Consider the following 22,577-nt stretch of genomic DNA (forward strand, 5'->3'; position numbering starts at 1 on the left):
TAGAAAAGCTGTTTTTTTATCCCACTAGTTAAATAAGACGTCTGTTAACCAAACGCTCATCCCCGTGACGTACGTTTTTCATTTTCTATATATATATATATATATATATATATACCTGAGAGGCGGTGCTTTCTATTCAATCTAAGAAAAAAACAAATTTAGAGAAATTCATTTTTTACCATGAAAGGTCCGTATTCAGTTTTTTTTAATTTCTCGCCATTTTTCAACGTATAAGGACATTTTCGAACTTGTTACCAAGGCCAGTGACGAAATTTGAGTTCTTGAAACAATGTTTAGGTAGTACACGAATTATGCAGCACTTATAAATCAGGCACCGATTGTACGCTCCCGATTTATTAAAACGCCAGGATTAGCTTCCGTAGCGCTTCGCCTCGCCAAATTGCCCATTTTAAATGTACATGCTGAAAGAGCTTCTGCAAAGATTACGGTTGTAAACAAAGAACGGCATCGAATCAATGAAGAAGGTAAATTATATGTGTGTTTACTGCACTTAGTTCAAGTCAAAGGCTACTGCCAAGAGGCTATAGACTGCCAAGAACTGCCAAGTTCAAGAGGCTACTGCCAAGAATAGCAGACGGGCAGCCAGCGCATGCGCAGATCGATACTGAAAAAGGTCCATACAAGGACTGACAAGAGTGACATTTGGGGATTCAAGGGGGGGTGTCCAGAAAAACTAGGGGGGGTCTACACACCCCCTAGGGGGGGTGTAGGGAAATCATTGGTACCCACCACGGCCTCCGCGATCGGCTGCCGGCGGCGCGTCGTTGCTCCGGCCGTCCCATTCGGCCGGAGAGAGCGTAATTTCGAAGGGGCCGTTTCGGAGCTTTCCGCCGCACCGCGGCGCGCGGAGCCGATGGCTGAAAGCAACAGCCGTCCGTGCTGCGCCGGTCCGCGAAATGGCTATTGACAGCTTTTGCGCTCCGTAGGGCAAAAATAAACGGCCATAGCTGCTTTTAGGAATGGAAAGTAATATTACAGCACCTGGTGATGCCTTTATGTCAGCTACGGTGGCGACAAGACGGTTTTATTTCACATGCGCTGTCCCGCACTACGCTCCACGGAACCGACTATGCCTTTCCGATAATACCGCGGTAGCGAAACTTCCCGCGTTTAAATGATGTTCAAATCATAAACAGGTATTGTTATTTCTTATGCTGGCGTACGGTCTTAATTCAGTTCTGTACAGCCAAGGCTATTAACTTGAGACATTGTTATTTCTTATGCTGGCGTACGGTCTTAATTCAGTTCTGTACAGCCAAGGCTATTAACTTGAGACATCTGCGTTGCGCTATTACGTTTTCGTTTTCAGCGGCATCAAACAAAAAATAAGTTTAACTTAGATGCACTCTGTTTTTATTCCGTTCTTAAAGGTATCTCGCTGCCTACTGGGAAGCGCAATAAGCACTGTGAGTGGTATGAATACCTAAAATACACGAACATCGTTACTGATTTCAGGTCCCATCTGAGAAGTAACTTAGCTTTTATATGTTTGGTTTGAATGTTAGCAATTTCTAAATAGTTACCTACCACAGCCCACAAGCGAGTCCAGGGGCCGCATATGGCTTTTTACCTAATCACTGCGGTAGCATTAAATACTCAAGTACGAAAAATATGGAGTTGGGGGTCAGTGCGAGCGAGATATGGTTCCAAAAATTGCAGGCCGCGCAAAGAAAATAAAATGGAAGAAAATACGGCGTATTTGGATCAGGAAATGAAATTCGGAGCCGACGGATTGCCAGCTGTCAAACACGCTATACGCCTGCAAAATGGCCAGTGAATGCGCTGTGGCCTTATAGACCGGTACTCAGGTCCACAGATCTCAGCGGGAGCTGTGAAACGTGGGCGACCACAAGAGGTGGGGGGGGGGGGGGGGGGGGCTCGCAAGAAGATGCAAACAAACAAAAAATGACGCAAGGCCTACAAAGACGCAAGTTCTCGCTGCCGCTAGAACGATTCCTAATCGACGCTTCCTCTGATGACTATGACATCAGATGACTATGACATCAGATGACTTCCTCTGATGACTATGACATTGTCGAAATAGAAGGTGACACAACCGCGACGGACCTACATTGAGGATCGCACAGCTTAAAATAAAATGCATTCGCATTCCTGCAAGTAAGCAAAGTGTCGCTGTGTACGTTTTTAAGGGGAAGAGTTACAGGTTACATCTGCGAACGTCGACAGGGTGCGTAGAAAAAGTCGCGTTGACAGCATGTATCTTGCGGCAAAGCCAACTTTCTGGCGTTTGCTCTGTATATGTCGATGTCATCTCGGTCCTAAAAAATCATAAAGAAATTGGTCGCCAGGGCGGTTCCATCATTACGCTGTGCTTCATTTAATTGTCATAATTAGTTTACAGTGACGTTATAAATGTTACAAAAGTCCCGTCTGCTCTACATGGCCCTGTGGAGAGCGTATACATATGGATACAAAAAACGGCTGTAACTTTTGTTTTATCAAAACTATCGCGAAACAAATATGACAGTTATTAGCGCAAACGGCTCGAACATTACGCCAGGATTTGTAGTCAAGAGTTCGACGAAAGTTCGTCTGGTCAGGTGTCATGATGAGAACGAAATGCGGTCACTGACCAAGTCAAGGTGAAAAAAAACTCCCACCTGCCCTCGCGGGAACCCCTGTGTAGATGCGACGCATAGGCGGAGCGGCGAAGGGAACGCGTTTTATAGCGCGCATAACGTTGAGGGGACTGCGTAAGCCGGTCCCAGTCGATGACGACGTTGGCGTACTTGTAAAGCGGCGTGGACTCTAGGTGTTTGAGCCAAGCGTGGATGTTGCTTCGCCGGTGAACGGCACACCGGTTATATGCGCAGCGCGCCCGAAGGAGAGGAAACCGCGGAAGAGAGAGTACTGCACATGCGCCGGCCCCAGCGCTTCTGCCGCGGCTATGACGCAACACAATCCAACACAATCCACTTTAATCCAATCCAATCCAATCCAAATCCAATCCAACCGTATCCAAGCCAAGCCAATCCAATCAAATCAAATCCAATCCAATGCCCCTCGCGAGAGAGTGTTCGTTATCGGAGATGAGAGGGGGTGAGCGGCGGAGAGCGCAGCTCGCGCGGCGAGGAGAATGGCAGAGGGGTGGACAACGCCGACAACGACGACGACGCCGGAGGGACAAGGCGAGTGAATCAGATGCTCTGCATCTAAAACAGAGACGTTTCGGAACCCGTACGGCTTCCTTGATCACACCTGGATTTATCTCACCTGGATCACAGGATTTATCTGCTTTTCACCGTTAAGTAGTTCACAGCTGAAGTAGGAATTCCCTTCTGCTGTCAATACATTTACGTGAGGGAAACAAACAGCTTCATATGGTTGTCCAGTTTCATTAAACAAATTAACTAAGGAGTATACCGTATACGTTCAATCACAAATTGCAAACAATGTTTGTTTCATGCACTTCTTCAATTGCACCCTGCTGGTCCGGCCGCTGGTCAGCTTTCACACAGAAGAACGGCAGTAAACTGTTTTTTTTAATATACGCAGTAGTTCTATTAACAAACGTAGGATCTCAAAGCGTGGGCCTGACACAAGCAGAAAATATTTCAGTGCGGTAAAAAATTTCATATATATGCTTATAATTTCAATTCACGTTGCAGTGCCCTGGATGTTAGTTTCTTGCGCGATGGGGCCTGGTAGGTGACCGTTGCAACAACATATGGCACGCCAACTGCAAACTTGTTCTCATCACCCCAAATAACTATTTATAATAACTCTATAAATAACCTTCGAGAAAGTACTGCGTACCACTCCGTATGCTCGCTCCACGCTTGAAACATGGTCAAGCTTTCGTTGATCGCTGGCACACATTTGCTTCAGTTAAATAAGCTTCTCTACGCTGCTGAGACAAGCCGACTTCATAAAATAATTGTCAAGTCTCTTATTTCATCAAAACAAAACGCCCGCAGGGGAGGCAAGAGGAATTACGACAGCGAAGACACCCAGCCGCGCAATCTCCGTTAAGCCATTCAGAAGAGCCGGTGCGAGCGGCCGAACCATCGGCTAACACCGCCACCTCGCGGCACGTTGCGGAGTGAGCCGCATTACATTTTTTTGCTGGGGGACGCGCCGAATGGGACGGCCGGAGCAACGGCGCGCCGCCGGCAGCCGATCGCGGAGGCCGTGTACCCACGCCGCCCACGCCATGCCCGTGAACCCATGAGAAGTCGGCCGGTTTCGATTTCGTGGATTATTCCGCGTGTGCAGCCAAAATCCAGTCAAATCCAATGCAAGTTTTTTGTCGACTTTCGGCTGCTGCCTGAAGGGTATTTGTAGCGTTTGCGAGGATGGGGAGCCAAGGTAAATTTCAAACTTTCATTTGCTTCTTGCTTTAAATTTTTGTTCCTTGCAATGAAAGGAGCACGATACAGCTGATACCATGTGATTATCCATCAGCGTATCGTCTTTGCACACCCGAAGTACTGGTGGCATGGTTGATCGTTTTCAGTGCCTTGCATACCGAGTGTGGGCCAAGACGTAGTAGGACAGCAACACGCAATTCCTTTCGTATGCCAGCATGCTGACATGTCGCTAAATTGTTTTTCGATATTGTACGGATCGCCGTACGTGTGCTGCATGCTCTTAGGATGCGTGAGCTTTAGTAGGGGTTGACCTGGGTCGTTTCGATGCATCGTTTTTAGTGTTTTTAGCCATTCCAAGTAGCATCTGTGAACTCGCAGTACGTTTTGTTGCCAACAGGCTACTGGCGTTTCTAGAATGGCAACGGTTGCATGCCCAGAGTAGGTGCGTGTTTTCCAACAGCGAGAATAAGCTGTCGCATCGCAGTTGACTTGATGCGTACGTGTGCCAGGGCGCTTGACTTTTTCATGTGCTATTTCTTAATTACGCAAGCGATGACTAAATGAAGATAGCTTGCTGTCTCAACGGAGCGTTGGGCTCTATTGGCAGTGAGCGTACTGAACACATAACTTGCTCGCCTGCTGAGCATTATCGACCTATATTTCAGAAATCACGCTGTGTTTGTAGGAGTACTGGCAATTGCGCTTCACCGCTCTCCTAAAAGATGATACGCCCCACAGCCGGCACTGCGCATATACACTGAAGTTGCCCGTTTGGACTGCTATCAATTGTTTTGATTCTGTATCCTGTATTCTTATCTCTCGTGTCAGCGATTCGTGAATAACCACTAATCCGCAGTACTCAACTTGCTTTGCGACTACACATGTGTGTTCGAGTAGCTTATGCCTCAATCTGGTGTCGCCCACTCTAGCGAACACCAGGAGGCCTTGCTCCAATTGAAGTGTCAGTTACACACGTTACTAAAAGTGGTAACTCACTGCGAGCAACGAAGAAAAGTCTGGTTTAACGTCCTTTCGTCATTGTTCTGTCCTAGGTCTTTACTGCGTCTTTCATTCTTGCCTGCTTCTAATATGTGGTTTAATAGAGGTGAAATGTTTTGTAAAGAAATTTCACAATGAAAAGTGATATTGATTACGGCTGCATAAGACAGGCATGTTCAGCATAAAAGTTGCCACTGCACACGCGTCTTTTTACTTCTGTGAGCCCTGCGCGGGCATTCAAGGTTGGCATCTCCAAGCGTGTTACACTCTGCTTCGATTGATTGATTGTATGGTTTAACACGCCGACGCAACGCAGGCGATGAGGCGCAGCGTAGTAGAGGGCTCCGGATTAATTTTGACCACCTGGGGATCTTTAACGTGCGCCAAAATCTCGTACACAAGGGCGTTTTTGCTTTTCGCCTCCATCAGAAAAGCGGCCGTCGCAGCCAAGAATCGAACCCGCGACCCACTCTGCTTCTACTACTGTGCAAGCGATGCACTACGTCTTGTTCTCGGTGCAATGCTGATGAGGGCATGCCATGGTGCAGCCATCTGGGCGTCGGGACGCATGGCGACTTCAGTCCTGCAGCGTATCCTGGGGCCGCAGTGCCGCAGCACGGCAGTGGCTCTGCAGATGCGGTCGAGCGCTTCTAAGAGCTCCTCCACGGACCCGGCCCCTTCCCAGCCGGGCGAGGTGTCAGAGCCTTGGAGGCCCTACTCACCCTTTAAGACGTCAAATGCTGTGGAGTTTGCCCTTGCCCGTGCCGACGACATTCTGGCCTGGGGCAGGAAGGTAATTGGCATACCAACACTATGCGTCACCTCACTTCAAAGAAAAAGAGAAAGGAATACACATTTGCAAAAGCTACATGCTCTATGGGCCAGTAGAACACCTGAAGTAGCGTGAAAAACCCAGCTAGCTGGTGCAGATTCATCTTCACAGCGCAAAAATAACGGGACAGAAAGAAGGAAAACACTGGACAAGCGCAGAATCCAGTGCTTGTCCAGTGTTTTCCTCCCCTTTGTCCTGTTATTTTTGCGCTGTGAAGATGAGTCAGTAAAACACTTACTATGAGACTCGGGGCTGCTGCTTCTGGAAAGTTGCTTTGAACTTCGCAAGAAAAGAATGGGGTGTTATTTTCTGTTTTAAGTTTTAGTTTATTAGTGTTTACAGAAGAAATTGTACAGAAATAATTTGATACAGACGAGGGTCCCATAGTTAAAGACAGCGGTGACTGTTGCAGCATTATTTTTGTTTTGGGAGGTGACATTCTTGGCAACAAGGAATTGAGTGAGGGGCAGATTTCTGGGGAAGTTTTATTACATCACGTAATGAGCAGCTGCGGAGAATAATTTTAGTTTGTATAAGGTGCGAGGGAATACATTGCCTGTAAATTTATTTATGTGATAAAGGTGTGACAATATGGAACTCATGCCAGCATACTCGTACCTTAAGAGTTCTCAACCAGCACTTTGACGGCTGCAGTTGTTAGCAATCTGTTACATTGTGTTCACATCTTCTGTCACCTCATCGTAGCAAAGAAGGCGGGTTCATGGTTGCAGGTGATGGTCGTGATCGAGTTTTGTAACAACTTCAGATAATTCAGTAGTTATCATCTGCTAAAAGTTGCAAATCATCATGAGGGAATTAGCTGTGATATTTTAGGGGTACAACACTGCAAAAGCCGCAGTGCATGAGTGATGGATGAATTCTAGTGGGAGGTCACCTGCTGCTTTGCTGCTGCTGCTTTCGAGAAACTCTGCTTTGAAACTATCGTGAATGGGAGGAGGCCACAGATATTGCTGTTTTTTTGTAGCCCTCATATTTTCAAGTACAATATGCCTACACCTGGAATATCACAGATAAAGTTGATTGATGATTGATTGTGGGGTTTAACGCGCCGACGCAACGCAGGCGATGAGGCGCGCCGTAGTGGAGGGCTCCGGATTAATTTTGACCACCTGGGGATCTTTATCGTGCGCCGAAATCTCGTACACACACAGATAAAGTTGCTTAGAAACATTTGCACAGTTTACTTTCACTCTGACTCCACTGAACCTCTTGTTTCTGCTATCTGAGTAACTTACAAATTGTAAGGGCATATGATGTATTGCTAGCTTTGAAAGCAGGGCTAGTCAAAAGTTATTAACTGCTGCGTTACTACTGTAAAACGAAAGAACTGCAGACGGACTGAAGAACTCAGACAAGTGCAAACAGGCGCATCTCAGCTTATTTTGTGTTTTACTTTCTGTCCTTGTTCTTTTTCTTTTTTCTTGGCTCTTAGCGTGAGTATTTGACTGATAAGTGAAAAAGAAAAGCTGAATAGAAAAAGTGCACATTGTTCCTGTTTATTGAAACACGATTATATTTTGCTGTGAGCTTGCAGCGTAAGCAGAAATGGACTGGTTGACCGTTGTTCCTGGTGCAGACTTCCCTCTGGCCCCTAACGTTCGGCCTGGCCTGCTGTGCGGTGGAAATGATGCACATCGCTGCCCCCCGCTACGACATGGACCGCTACGGAGTCGTGTTCCGCGCGAGTCCCCGCCAAGCTGATGTCATCATCGTTGCTGGCACAGTCACAAACAAAATGGCCCCTGCACTGAGAAAGGTGAAGGGCCCCTTTTCTTTTTGCATGTTCAGCATTACCACAGGAGTGTAATGCAAATGTATAAAAAAAAGTAAAATAGCCACAAATTGGTGTTCAGTGGATTGCGGCTACATCTGGGCTACAAGGCGTCCAGTAGTGGAATCTGACCAAAAGCAACACAACCCTAAGCCCGTGAAGTATTGAGCAGTACACCACTCTTTCGGATTGCGTGACAGGCTATTTTTTTAGAGCTAATCAAGTAAAAGCTGTAAGGAAAAAATATTTTGCCTCTTTCAGGTTAATGGTTTAGGCACTTTAAATTTTACTTTTGTAACTGCATGGAGGCTTCTGGGGCAATAGGCAGTGTGCGACACTTCCTGTTTTAGTGTTCAGCAATCAGTGCTTACTGAGAAGGCTGCCTGAGGACACTTGGCCTGCTACAACGAGCATACTGTGAGTTGTGAGTCCATCCACTGGGAGCTCTACATCACAGAAAGCACCTGCTTGACACTGTGCTATACCTTGTCAGAAAAGCAAACATTCAGGACTGCTTTCAGTTGGCTTTCTTTCGCACCATAATTTTCTTCTACCTATGGTATTCTTTCCCGTCCCAGTTCCCTACTCTCAGCTGTGACCTCAGGCCTTAACAAGAGGGTTTCCCTCGTGTTTTTTTTTTTTTTACGTAAATGTGTGTTCATTCCATTTAAATAGAGGTATGTAATGTCCAATCACTGTTTCTTCAGTTGAATTCAGCAGGGGAGCTTTTCTGCTTAGTTGGGCAAGCTAAGCAACGGCGCTAAAATTCAGCAAATATATATATATATATTCATAGAAGTCTACGATTGTAACGCTGAGCTTACACAGGGATTACAGTATATGTACCTTGTTGAGTGAAGTGTAAAAGATTTTTTAAACCTTTCAGGGTTAAATTTTTTCATTAAGCATGTGCCCCTTGGGTGACGTTTTTATTAGTGCAGATCCAACTTCTAAAAAATCAGTAATCATTGTTTGAGCTGTTCCTCTCAGAAGAGGCATCATGTGTGGCTATACTGAAACCACAGTGCACACTCATTCAAACACATGGCAGTAAACAAACAAATACAGTCGAACACGGATATATCGAACTCCAAGGGGATCATAAAATAGTTCGATATATCCATAATTCGAAATATGAAATATGACTATCTGAAGCGTATCTGAAAGCTCCGCACATCACTGAGAGCTTTTCAAAGTCGCTAGAAGTGGTACCTTAACGATTTTTTCCTCATAGCCCGGTAAATTTAAAGCCACACCGCTACGATAACGACAACTTAGCACAAACAACAAAATCTGTAAGCTTCGCTTGCTTCATTTTCTGCGTCATAAGTTAACAAATCCAAAGTCTTCCGCTTTTTCGTGACCATGGCTCCGAAACGTGGGCTGTGGACAAAAACACGTAACATGCCACATGGGCCCCCTGCGCGATCAACCACTGAAAACCGCTAGAGCATGCAGAAAACATGCCAGGAACCGAACGCGGCAGGAGAAGTCGCCATCATCATCACATCCATCGCATCAGGAGAAGCGTACTTGCAGGGGCAGTTGGGGCGCAGCGTTCGATATATCGAATGTGTCCGTGATCGAGAGTTCGATATACGCGTACAACAGCGCTATACTTTTGCAAGGGGTTTCCAAGGGGATGTTCAGACAGTTCGATATAGACAATAATTCGATATATCCGTGTCCGACTGTACTAAAAAAAGTTGAAACAAAATGCTTCTGTAATTCTTCACTTTGCGGGGTCATATCTAAAGTATAACGAACATGTTACTATATTTAGCAAAATCTTGTGTTTAACATCATCACTTGGCCACAGCTTGTGAGTGCCCAAGGACGCGGGTTCGATTCCCAACCGCGGTGGCTGCTTTTTCTGGTGGAGGGGAAAAGTGATAACTGCTGTGTGTTCGAGATTTCGGCGCTCTTAAAGCTCCCCAGGTGGTCAAAACTAATCCCGAGCCCTCCACTACGGCGCGCCCCATCGCCCGTGCAGTGTCAACGCGTTAAACCCCACAATCAATCAATCAATCAACAGCTTGTGAGTCTGTGATGGAAACCAGAGGCAGCCATGCTGTGTGATATTTGGCTCCAGGCGTTTATTCATGTTTAAATTTAGTTAACATTAATAGCTTGTATTACACAATCAATCAACAGCTTGTGAGTCTGTGATGGAAACCAGAGGCAGCCATGCTGTGTGATATTTGGCTGCAGGCGTTTATTCATGTTTAAATTTAGTTAACATTAATAGCCTGTATTACACAATCAATCAACAGCTTGTGAGTCTGTGATGGAAACCAGAGGCAGCCATGTTGTGTGATATTTGGCTCCAGGCGTTTATTCATGTTTAAATTTAGTTAACATTAATAGCTTGTATTACACAATCAATCAACAGCTTGTGAGTCTGTGATGGAAACCAGAGGCAGCCATGCTGTGTGATATTTGGCTGCAGGCGTTTATTCATGTTTAAATTTAGTTAACATTAATAGCCTGTATTACACAATCAATCAACAGCTTGTGAGTCTGTGATGGAAACCAGAGGCAGCCATGTTGTGTGCTATTTGGCTGCAGGCCTTTATTCATGTTTAAATTTAGTTAACATTAATAGCTTGTATTACATCCTTAGCTGCACTGCTTGTTTGCATTGCTATTCCATTCTTTGTGAAGCCTTGACTGCTGGCTAAGCGGTTCCTGTTCACTGCAGGTGTACGACCAGATGTTGGAGCCCCGGTGGGTCATCTCCATGGGGAGCTGCGCCAATGGTGGGGGGTACTACCACTACTCCTACTCCGTGGTCCGCGGCTGTGACCGCATCATCCCCGTGGACATCTACGTCCCAGGTAGGCTGCCAGGGAGGACAGAGGAGTCTGCTGTGTGATACCACCATATACTATACCTGTGTAATGGCCACGCACTTTCTTTGTTTCCCCGAGATTTCGAGTGAAAATCGAAGAAAATAACACTTTTATTTTTGTGAACATTTACGGGAGCAGAAAAAGAAAGTGTCAAGGTCAATCGATTTCAAAAATGTTTTCCGTTAACCCTTTTCAAATCCGCCGGAAGTTCCATGTGACTCCAATACCTAAAAACATGGACCTCAACCTCCATCAAGGGAGATGCCAAGCATGAGCGGACTTCATACGTTGCACGTTCTCCTCCAAGAACAACACAGTGTATGTGGACGCAGCCACACAAGATCCAAAGAAAGGACGCAGGGTGGCTGTAGTGTTGGACATATCAGCAGTGCCTTGCCGCGTCACTGTACCGTGATAGAAGCCTACAAGCTAGCTGTCACTCTAGCAGCGGTGGAAGGACAGGCCACTTGCACTTGCAATCATTTCCAACTCGCAAGAGGCCTGTAGACATTTTCTGAATGGACGAGTAAGCCACTGCACAATCCATGTACTTCTCGAAGCTAAAGGCAGCAATGTACTCCAACACTCTGAGCACGCACCTAAGATCCAACACAGGATCCTGTGGGCCCCGGCACATCCAGGCATAGCAGGGAACGTAGAGATGGACAGGGTCGCTCAAGGCTATATTACAAACCAAGCCGCCGATGATTCCGACATCGAGAAACCCACCCCAGTCCCTGTGGAATACTCCAGCCACACTGCCATTACTGTGGTATCAGGAAAAGATATTCTCTGCCACAAGAATCCCTGATGAGGGCAGAAGCCACTGACTTGAGAAAGCTGCAGACAGGCACGTTTCCAAACGCAAACATGCTCATACCTGCCAACTCTCTCGATTTGTCTGGGAGATTCCAGATTTTTTACCTATCCTCCTGATTGTACGGGAATGGTCATAAATCTCCCAAGAAAGTGCCCCAACTGCGCCGCAAAAAAAAAAAAAAAAAAAAAAAAAAAAAAAGAAAAGAAAACGTAAAGCGACGCCCTTGCATCATTATTGCCATCATGAGTTAGGTAGCCAGCCAAAGTCAGCGAAAGTCGTATCGAAACCATTTGAGTTCAGCGAGCATGTACGCCTATTTTTATGGCTCCGCCATATTGTCAAGGCCGAAGAAGTATTTGCAGTTTTTATTAAGGTCTGATATGTACTACAGAATTTCCGTGTTCAGAGCTACCCTGAAAAGTTGAGCACTCCAAATTTTGCACGTCTTGTGCGTGCAACATGAGCGTGGTGTACGCTGGGAAAAGCGATGTAAAACTGCATTTGCAACGAAGAAGCACCGGAACTTTGTTCGTGCCGCTGAGAAGCATGGGAACATGGATAATTTCTTCGTCAACAGCAATGTCACTTTGAATTCACTTGGTTTTGACATTGCAGCCTTGAAAACAAGGCTGATCTCGTAAGCTAGACAGGTCATGTATGCTGCAACCCCACCCCTCACGCCCAGTCCCCTGATTTCCGAGGTCCCCACGTTAGCAGGTATGCATACTGAGCAAAATTTACTCAACTCAATATGCCGACGCATGCACAGTGTGCAATAAGAAATCCACCCTCTACCACACCACATGGAAATGCTAAAACACAACAGCTGTCCCTAAATACAAAAACTCTAATGTGAAGCAATGGGATGCGGTGCTGGCGAGCGACCGCTGTGAAGGCCACATTGGTCTGGTTCAGCAGGCACGCAAGGCAGCAAAGGCCGTCAAAGCCTTGTACCAAGGTTGAAGCTAGTCGGTAGATGTAGCACATGGCACAAAACTCCAGTAGAGTGCTGCCCAGCCTTGCAGAAAAGACGTAAACATCTCTCTAGTCCAGTCCTCTTTCTCCTCCAAATAAGTTGTTTTCTCAGACTTGCCTTTGTCCCACATGAGGTCAATCTCTGTACCATCAGGCTTGTTTGATATCCCCGCCACCTTGGAGCTTTTCTTACGGTCGTAAAGGAAATGGCATCTAACGCTTTCAGAATTCAATGGCACACACTCACAAGAGATGTCCCCTTCCGCCGATTGGTCAATGCTTTTTGGTGGATGGTCGACGCCATCCCCTCGGTGTTCCCATGCTGGAATCCACACTTTAAGGGTTCGTTTGTGGAGGCGTGCAATCGCTGAAGTTTGCAGTCATGGCTCCAGGTATGAAGTCCATTTCACCCGCGTGGAGCTGCTGCTGCAGCATGCTTTCTGTCAGGCATCCCCTGAAGCTATTCAGGACAAGTGAAGAACGTGTGCCAAGAGATTTGCACATGGTCACTTTTCCCGCATGCTTGTTAACCAGCCTTGTACCAGCAAATCCATCATCCAACCGTTGTCTTGTGCCCAAATGAAGATGCCATCAAGAAATCACTCCACGTGCACACATTTTATCTTGAAGACAACGTAAAGCAGGAGTTTATGTCCATCTGCAGTAATGCAAAGCATGACTGTGCATCACTTTGTCTTGGCCTTCGTTATGTGAACATGGACACTCTCTTTTCCTTTGCCTCTACTGTCCCGTTACTAGGTGCATCAATCCGAATTAGGGTTTGATCAGCGTTTACTATCTGAGAGAGCACGTACCCATGCTGTCTGTGCTTCTTGATACAGTCGAACCCCGCAACAACGAACTCCAACCAAATTTCCGCTTCAATGAAATATTTCCAATTCCCCTTCAGCTAGCTATAGAAGTCAATGCAACAAAGTCCTCAACGAAGTTTTCACTGAATGGGGTCAGGGCATGAATATTTATCCTCCAATAAAATAAGCATAACGCCAGCTATCTGTAACCTTTTATACATTCGGAGCACTTAGTTCCACTGAAAACGTGCGCTTACACCATCACCCAGTAACAAAAACAAACTCGTAGACGGATGCCAATGTTTGGGAGCGATAACAATGTGGCTGGCTGTCATTACATGAGGCACGGGCCCTACAGCCAATCCGTATCCAGTTTAAATCAGGCGAATGAGCGCTGCTGGTGCTGTGCAGTGATTCATGCGTTCTGAGCAGCGTTCATTGTAGTTTTCCTTCTACCGTTCTTCAAAATAAAAAGTAATATTTCCCTGTATAGTCTTTAACATTTTGCAGTTCGTTGTCGGGGACGGAAAACAGCCGTAGCGGTCCGTCATCGGGATATTCCCAACGTGGGTATTGAAAGTTTAATTTCACTGTTTTTTCCACTGCGGCATGTGCCCATTCTTTGTGAACATGATGCACCATCTCTTGAGGGATCAGGGAACTTTGTTGAAGTTTTCTTGATTTTGCACTAGGGTGCAGCACAATGTTCAGCACGGGCCTTCTGGATTCCGGAGCATTTTCACGTGTGCACTGTTTGCTGAGAAGCATGGTCGCTTTCTCATCACGGGCATTCTACGGTGGTTCACTTGGTGAAAGTGATGATGACTTCAGTGAGGAAGATAATAATGTGCCTCCATCAGGTAGTGATGGCAGTGATTCAACAAAAGCAATTGACGAAGACGACTACAGCGGTGGAGACAGCATCAGGCAGATCATTACTCTGTGAGTTATGCATTTTATCGAAAGACAGTGAATAGAGGGCAAAGGATTTTTTTCCTGGCATCCAGAGGTTTCCATTGTCAATAGTTTTATTTGGAGGCACACACAGCTGCAGAATTATGCAGAGAAAGAGCAGCTAAACCTGCAGTACCGCCACAACCTTATCCAGCAGCTGGTGGGTGATCTGCGGGCTCGAACCAAAAAGTGGATCCCGTCTGCATGTATGAAGTGTGAAGAAAGGCTGTTTGAGACGAGCCATGTTATTTACAAGCTCTTACGCGGAAGCAGCAAGGACTCGCTCTTTGCAGCGATAGAAAAAGAAAAGGAGGGCAGGAGGGAAACTAATCTTCTGCAAAACCTGCAGTAACAACTCTGGTCTGCACCCAGGAGAATGCTTCGAACAATTTCACACTCCGCTCAAATATCGGTAAAAGAGTTGCAAGTAGAATGCAAGGGAAAAAATAATTATCCTGCGAATTTTTCTGGCAGAGTTTGCGTTTTTCTTCGCGGCGCCAGAAGCTGCCAAAATGGTTGCGGACTGAAACGGCCGGAAAGGGAGTAAAAGTTCCAGACTGCAAAGGGTTAAACCGCATCATCCTAACTTTTATCGTGAGCGCGCACTTGTGATAAAAGGAAGCATGCACTTGCCTCAGATGTCGCTGTACCCAGTCAGACGATAAGATAAGGGGTGGGGCTCCTGCCACAAGTGAGAAGAGGGCTTCAAGTGAACTAGCAGCTATCTGCAAGTAATCAGCTCGGTAGATGTTCCTTGTTGCACAGCAATGTTTTGCAACTGCATTTTTTCTCAGTAATGCGCTCTTTACGTGCAGTAAAAAGCAGTTTGGAAACCAGTGGTACATTTGTTATCTGAATAAACATGACGTAATAGCATCACTCCTATTTCTAAAGATTGCTTCATGCTGACAATGATGCAAATAATGTAGAGGGGAATTTTTCTTGCCCTTTTGTGGTATGTTGGGGCAGATTTAACCTCAACAAACTTCTGCTTTAATGAATTTTTTTGCACATCCTGTCAGTTTTGTTGTAGCGAGATTTGACTGGTATGAACTTTAAAATGAGAGCAGCTTCTCTCCATGCTCCTCTGGCAGACATTGGCTCTGTGTCGGTAGAGGCACGGGTTCTTCTGCTTCATTAAATGCGGTATCCATCCATTGCCGGCTTTAAAAGCCGTCGTCGGAATCCCTTTTTTTTTGTGCGATGTTGAGTGCCTTCCTGCGCTGCATGTTCATCGAACCTGCATAGCAGTTGCTCTGTGTCTTTTTCACGTACTGGAGAAGCAAGCCTTCCTGGAAAGTGAACCTCTATGCATTTGTTTTTGTGGATGCGTCTTCTTGGGAGCACTAATCATCGCACAGATTGTTTCATCGACGTCAAGCTTCCAACTAGCCACTCTTTTTCCATATTCTTTGGTGCAGTCCATCACTTTCAGTTTAAAGCAGGCGGTATAGCTCATATATTTCCTCATCCAAACGCAATAATGGTGGCAAAAATGCAGGAACAAAGATAAAATCAGCATGCAATGCTCCAATTTCGAGATTGCATGTGATAGGCAGGCGAGAAAGAACAAGAGCACTGACGGGGTGGTGCTGGCTAATCTTGGCTATTCCCATAGCACATCATCTACTGGCGGCAGTAATACATAATTGGTGACACCCCACAGAACAGCAACGGGATCGTCTCAGAGACAGTCATTAAATGTCCGAGGCTGTGTTTTTGTTACCTGCAAGTGCCGAAAACTTTACACGGCTGCCTTATATATCTGAATATTGAAATTGAAATTGGAATTTTAACCTCACATTGGATAGAACTGCCAACTCTTTAGAAAAAAATCAAAGGTGTGGCTACATGGGTAATTTTTTCATATCTATTTGGTGAATTTTTTGGACAAAGTTGTGGGTTCTGCTTTCACACAGGTGCGGCCATTACACTAGTATGTGCAATATACCCCATAATCCCTCTCTTGTTTGACAAGCAAGTACTCTTATTGCTAATTGCATGAAATTTCAGTTATTTCTGGTGTATTTTTATTGGAATATCTGATACAGGACCTACTGATCATGATGTATTCACTGCCACATTATAGAACAAGAATGACGAAGTTGATAACTGGTAAAGAAGGCATATGTATTTGATAGTTGACGAGGAAGCTGTGTGGTTCTAGCATCTTTTTCCAGCTTTTAACACCTTTAAAAAAAGAATGCTGTATATCGTGTGTTGAATTGTTGATACGTTTGACATAATACAACCTGTCTGTGATGAACACTTTGAGGATTTGGAAATGGGTTCATTGCATTCATTTTTTGTCTTCCCTCAGAACACAATACCTGTAAAGCTTCCATGCACTAGTGTAAAAACAATTGCTAAGGGTTAAGTGGCTGCCTTGTCAGTCATAGGTCCGTCCCATTCACGCGGACCTATGACTGACTGCAGACCGAGTCACGCGGGCCTTGGGTAACTTCTAGCCGACTTTTGACTTTGTCCATTCGTTTGCCATCTCAAGACTTTTTTACTTAGCATAAAGCAACATATTTTTGGCATTTTCAGCCACTCTTTTATTCCCATAGAGGTTTGGCTGCTGTGGTGCAAGCTGCTTCTACTATGAAAGGGTGTATAAACAGCTTTCAAAATTAGATGTTTTCAATAATTCCAGTTCCCTTAATGGCAACACATAAAAATCCAACTGTGCGCCTCATTTTTGTGGTGCCCTGCCCACGCCATAATGGAAGTGGAGACCAACAGATTTCATAGTGTCTTTTAGACTATGGCATGTGATCCTAATGAGCCGACTGTGTGATGTGGAATATGTATTGATATGATCTTTTGGAAGGGTGAGGAAGTCAGCATAACTGCCTTTTTCAGTGACCATGAAGCAGTATTTAGGTTTATTTAGGAAATGCCAAAGTGTCATGCTCTCTCTCTCTCTCTCTCTCTCTCTCTCTCTCTCTCTCTCTCTCTCTCTCTCTCTCTCTCTCTCTCTCTCTCTCTCTCTCTCTCTCTCTCTCTCTCTCTCTCTCTCTCTCTCTCTCTCTCTCTCTCTCTCTCTCTCTCTCATTTCATGTGATTGCCCCCCCCCCCTTTCTTGATAATTGTTTTATAGTACACGTATCACTTGATTTTATTTCATGTGCACATTAATAAAGTGCTTCTAGTTTTGGCTGCTTTGTTCCATGTATCGTTGCTCCAGGTCCGAGTAAAGGTGGAAAACTGGATGTTAAAAAATTTATTGCTGTGGCTGACTTATGTGTGCAACCATGATTTCAAGTTCTATTTTAGAAAAGTGGGGCTCAGCTTCTATGCATTCAGCCAAGCTGACCACAACAAATGGGGCCTCGTTCAACCATTTTAATCCCCTTGCAGTCAGACTACATTCTTTGGGAGGGGGGGAGACATGCTTGCTGACTTTCTTTTTTTCCTCCGATATATTTGTGGAAAGGTAGTGTGGTGTATTAGAGTAAAATGCAAAAATTACCATAAGAACTACAGCATATTTCAATTACTTCATTTGTGCACTGGTGTCTAGCCAGGTACAAAGACTAGCTCAGGCCCCAGGTCCAAAGGAATATCTGCCACGTCTCAATGTCATGTGTAATGTAGTAATATAACAGACAAGTTGCATATGACTCATCTGTCAAGATTTGTTTTGTGGCTTGTTAACAGAATTCAGTGGCAAAGCCAACTTTTTCGCAAATGCTTTCTAGCTCTTAATCTAATAGTCATACAAAATTTCGATGCTCGTATAATCGTACGCAAGACATTTTTGCACATTATTTGCACAAGTTAGGGTACTTGTTAACATTCCTTTCAGATTGGGGCACAGTTGTGAGCCCGATAGTCAGAGCTGCTATGGGTGCCTACCAGCCCAGTAATCATAGAATGGCACCTTAAATGGTCGCCCGCAGTCTCAATAATTATTTACAGCTTCGTTTATTTGCTTCAGTTTCGCGTTTGACGACATGAACACTGTGACATGGTACACAAGGCTGAGTAGCACGTGTCAACAGCAGCCAGTGCTTTGGCTGCGTCACGGAAGCCCTGACGGAGGCACTTTGGTCGCGGCACATGGTGCGGCACTCAATGCGTCATGCTGATGCCGATGTCGAAAGGGCATCTGTTCTTAGCTTTCTCGTGCATGCAAAGTTTAAAATTCATTTAAAATATGTTATAGTGAACACTGAGCGGTCGCTGTTGAAACTTCCTGGGGGTGTATCTCCATACACAGAAGAAGCTTTTTACGTAGTCATCTAAGCTTTGAAATTTATGTCAGTACTTCTTTAAAGTTTAGCACTAGTGCATCATGCAATGCCGGTTACTGGAAGTTGTGATTCTCAACAGAAGGATGCCAAATTGGGCTCATTGGTATGGGAACACCAGCGCTCATCGCCACTTTCTTGTTCCATCTTCCATTTTGCACAGTTAATTTTCCACTGTAATTCTCATTGTGTAAATTAAGAGGCTTTCACGAGGTCCTCAAAAAATTACATACGCTATACTATAGCATTCCCTGTACCAAACTGGTGCTCAGTAAAGATGTCGTATAAGTGAAAAGTAATGTGTGTCAAAAATAGTACACCTGGAAGAACAAAAAAAAAGAAAACTAAAGATAGACCGTTGGTGTAAATGCTGCCCAAGCAGGAATCCTTATCGGCTGATTGTCACAACAAAGGTGCTAAGAGGTGTGGTTCCCGTTTCAGGCTGCCCCCCTACTGCCGAGGCCCTCATGTACGGCATTCTGCAGCTGCAGAGGAAGATCAAGCGGATGAACATGACTCAAATGTGGTACAGGAAGTAGCGTCCTGCTGCTGCCCGTGTAGGAGTGTAAATGTACTTGCCCCTTCTAGGAAATGTAATAAACCTGCCTGAAAAAACAGGAAAAAAACTGCATCTTCACCATTCTGTTTGCTTTGCTCTCGACACCACATTTGTGGCAAATGCTTCGCACAGTGGCAGATGACATGTTTGGGAATTGAATGCCGCTGTCTCAACACTTCCGGTGTCAAGAAAGCCCGCACTTGTTTTGCTCGTTGGTTCCCATTCTAATGCCTTCCCCCCCAACCCCACCGAGTGTGTAAGGTAAGGAGTTACCCCCTTGACCTCCTTATCATGGTCTTGATTAGTAACTTCATTTAAAGGTTCTTCAGGGGGTAACCATGCACTCTCTTAAAAAACAAGGAACCATAAAGACAACAGACATACTTGCTTTATTTGAGAGAACTGTCCTTTGATAGCTCACTTGTAGTTACTCCGCCCTTGACAATGTTCTCCCCTGAAAAAGGCCACAAATGCTGAGACTTTCAAATTTTGCACTGCACTACAACAGCAGTCACATCACTAGGAAATATTGGAAACAGAGTAATCAGTTTATTAACTCTCTGCTAGCATTCAATAGGTGTAATCACATGGAGCTGGAAGCACCACTACAATCGCAGAGAAATGTACATTGGGTGGTAAGCTTTTGTCGCCGGCCAGTTGTCACAAAAAATGGTTCCTGTGATGTCACTTACCCGGTGCATTGCCACGATTTCATCTTTTCCCATTATCTAGTTTCATGCTTTGAAATATGTGAAAATTAGTGGGACTTTTATTCTGATATGCCAATCTTCCAATCGAACCAAATGCATTTTTGTCTTTGTGGTCCCTTTAACTGTGCCACTTGGTGGGAAGACCGAATCACAACATATGCGTCAAGAACGACGAACTAGCCATTCAGGGAAAAGTGCACGTGCACTGCTGGTTTGCGGGAGCAGTTCTTGCCGACACCGGTTTATGCACTGCATGGAACTAGGAGAGCATTTCAGTCACTCGGTCAGTGCAGCTGTTGTACTGCAAACTGCGGTTGCAGGTTCTAGCTTCAAGGGAAAAAGAAATTAACAAATGCCAAGTCTTAGTAGAACATCACACAGCGGGTAATATAACGCGCGGTTAATAACTTTATTTTACTGAAGCTCATGCATTGCTGCTTACGACCTAACAAAGAAGCACTGGCTCATTATCACTCACGATTCACTGTAGAGCGTCTCAAAGTGCTTAACGTACTGTTCGCAGTGTTCTCCTTTCGCAAATTCGGGCACACCTCTCAGAGTTTCGTTGCGGTGCTCAAAGAACTTGAACACCGCATAAAAGATGGCGGGGTCATCGCTGACTCGCGCAGCCTCGAGAAACTTCCGTGCCGAAATGGAGTCCGACGTGCCCAGGTTTTGCACAAACCGAATGGCACTGAGCACCCTCTTCTGCGACAACAGCACCTCCACAATCTCTTCGTTGGCCGTGCCAAGCCTCTTGAGCATGTCGAGGGCAAGTTGTGTCGCTGGCGGGTACACTGCGTGGAGGGACAGCAAGAGGCACGCGAGCGGCTTAGAGTCCGTCAGAACGTGGTACTGCAGAAACTGATGCAGCTGGTTGAATCGCCGGTTATGTACAAGCACGTTGATGAGCAGCTCATTGTGGCAGTAAGGAATCGGCAGTTGATGCTGCACCAGCGACCTGATGTACTCGACCAGCGTGGAGACGACAAAGTGGAACCTGTCCTCACATTCGTCGGCGAACTTTGAGAAGACGTGCGCATACATGTCCGACGGCTCTACGCAGCCTTCTTTAGCAGCGAGCTTGTCGAAGACATCCGCGATTTGGTCGAGGGGTAGCTGGGAGTCTTTGTCGAGAAGGCGACAGCACACGCCGAGCAGGACATCCTTGGAGTTAGAACGCTGCAGGAGAAAGTCGACCAGCTGCCGCTTGTCGTCGAAATGGGCCAGGAGGGGTTCCAGCGTCAGCGTGACGTACCAAAGGCAGCCAATCTTGGCATCAATGACAATGTTAGGCTGAAACACAACCCAGTTGGGCGAGTACAGTTCGTAGCTGACTTCTTCCAGCGAGTTGTTTGGTAGTACAGAGACCTTGAGCTTAAAGGGGCGAATCGGAGACGGAGGAACGACTGGTTTGTGATACGTTACAAAGCCATCGCTGTACCCTGGCAACTTTATGTCGAATAGCATCGACTTCTTTGACGCTTGGTGGTGTACGATGACTAGACTGTCGACTATGTTGACGGCGAACCGTCCACTGGTGTCCAGCCTCAGTATGTCCGTCTTTCTGGGCGGCGCCTCCTTCTGAAGAGTGTAAATTACTATTTCGGCGCCTGTGCCCCCCACTGACGTTCTTGCCTGATGTCGCAGCACAACGATAACGCACTTGCCGTAGAGCACCGCTGTTGTGACGTCCCGCTCGAGTAGGCAGACTTTTGGCGGCTTAGGAATGATGGGCAAATCAACTTCGAACTTCGGGAGCCGCGTAGCGACGCCAGGTTTAAACTGGAACGGGTGCAAGATATTCCCCAGCGGCCCCGACGACAGCACAAGCAGGGATGTCTCAGGTTGGTAGATAAACCAATTCACTTGTAGCGTGTACGTTTTCAGGGCACGCAGGGTGCGCTTCTCCGAGCTGACCTGGTACAACTCGATGCCGTGGTCCGTAACGAAGACAATTTCGTTTGCACAGGTCCAGGCAAATCCCAAGATGTTGGTGGCCTTTCCTTTACAGCTCTGAGAATACTCGACGCTGTCGATCGTGCCTGAAAAGTTAACAAACTCGACAGACTTTTGGCTGCGTTGAATGGCTAGGATTTTAAGATCGGGAGAGAACTTGATCGAAACAACGTCGCCCTTGTCGTCCATGCTGAAATCGGTCGATTTGCCGTCATCGGGGCCCTTGACGACAACGCCCGTCGCACCGCCCGACCGCACGACGAACACCTGCTGATTGGCATCGTCAAAGAATACGTTGGCGATCTTGCTGACAGGCTCGAAGCGGATAGGATTTGACGTGAGTTCCAGAAAGTACCCTTTTTCGTCTGTCATTGCAGAAGACGGCTCACTAGGCGAGATGTTGGGAACTGCAGCGCCCTTCCTGGGTCTCATACACGCTCTCCGAAACAGATTTTGTGCTACCACAGCGGCGTCCACAATTTTAAAAGCAAAACATTCCACGTGCACTCAACAAATGTGCAATAACAGTTAGTTTAGCACATCCTCTCTTAGGGCATTTTTTTTGTTTCTTTTTCATCCATCATCTTCGCCAGAGGGCGAAACGGTAAAATACACACACAAACACGCACGCACATCTACCACACGCAAAGAGCACGGAGCGTCCGCCGCCGTGGGAAAAAAGCGACATTACACGTAATAGGTATG

At 46.0% G+C, this 22,577-nt stretch overlaps 3 protein-coding genes across 7 annotated transcripts in view; 2 read left to right on the forward strand and 1 right to left on the reverse strand.

The window, feature by feature from the left end:
• The first annotated feature begins 4,198 nt into the window (after positions 1–4,198).
• Positions 4,199–19,275, forward strand: LOC144170368 (NADH-quinone oxidoreductase subunit B-like). The gene is made up of 5 exons (XM_077700134.1): positions 4,199–4,350; positions 5,900–6,144; positions 7,781–7,960; positions 10,677–10,812; positions 19,086–19,275. The coding sequence occupies exons 1-5, from the start codon at positions 4,338–4,340 to the stop codon at positions 19,181–19,183; spliced, it is 672 nt and encodes a 223-aa protein (XP_077556260.1). The 5' UTR covers positions 4,199–4,337; the 3' UTR covers positions 19,184–19,275.
• Positions 19,276–19,573: 298 nt separating this feature from the next.
• Bulli (regulator of MON1-CCZ1 complex protein bulli) lies at positions 19,574–22,420 on the reverse strand. The gene has a single exon (XM_077700133.1). It carries the CDS (start codon positions 22,302–22,304, stop codon positions 20,388–20,390), a length of 1,917 nt encoding a protein of 638 aa, XP_077556259.1. The 5' UTR covers positions 22,305–22,420; the 3' UTR covers positions 19,574–20,387.
• Positions 22,418–22,577, forward strand: part of LOC144170366 (uncharacterized) — an 87,130-nt gene continuing 86,970 nt past the window's right edge. For 4 of the 5 annotated variants that reach the window (XM_077700126.1, XM_077700132.1, XM_077700129.1 and 1 more), the window contains exon 1: positions 22,418–22,572. The gene's annotated coding sequence lies outside the window, so the exon portion shown is untranslated. The remainder of the gene's footprint in view (positions 22,573–22,577) is intronic. The other variant, XM_077700127.1, reaches the window with a different exon arrangement.

Source organism: Haemaphysalis longicornis, unplaced genomic scaffold, assembly GCF_048455015.1.
Source record: "Haemaphysalis longicornis isolate Haplotype H1 unplaced genomic scaffold, Haemaphysalis longicornis Haplotype H1 scaffold_2, whole genome shotgun sequence".
In the NCBI taxonomy this organism is placed as follows: domain Eukaryota; kingdom Metazoa; phylum Arthropoda; class Arachnida; order Ixodida; family Ixodidae; genus Haemaphysalis; species Haemaphysalis longicornis.

What these genes read in the sequence shown, in the direction of transcription:
- Bulli (XM_077700133.1), bottom strand. Translation starts at nt 22,304, where the DNA reads ATGAGACCCAGGAAGGGCGCTGCAGTTCCCAACATCTCGCCTAGTGAG.
- LOC144170368 (XM_077700134.1), top strand. An exon ending in TGGCCCCTGCACTGAGAAAG is followed by an intron (nt 7,961 to 10,676) that starts GTGAAGGGCCCC and finishes TGTTCACTGCAG; the next exon opens with GTGTACGACCAGATGTTGGA. An exon ending in CGTGGACATCTACGTCCCAG is followed by an intron (nt 10,813 to 19,085) that starts GTAGGCTGCCAG and finishes TTCCCGTTTCAG; the next exon opens with GCTGCCCCCCTACTGCCGAG.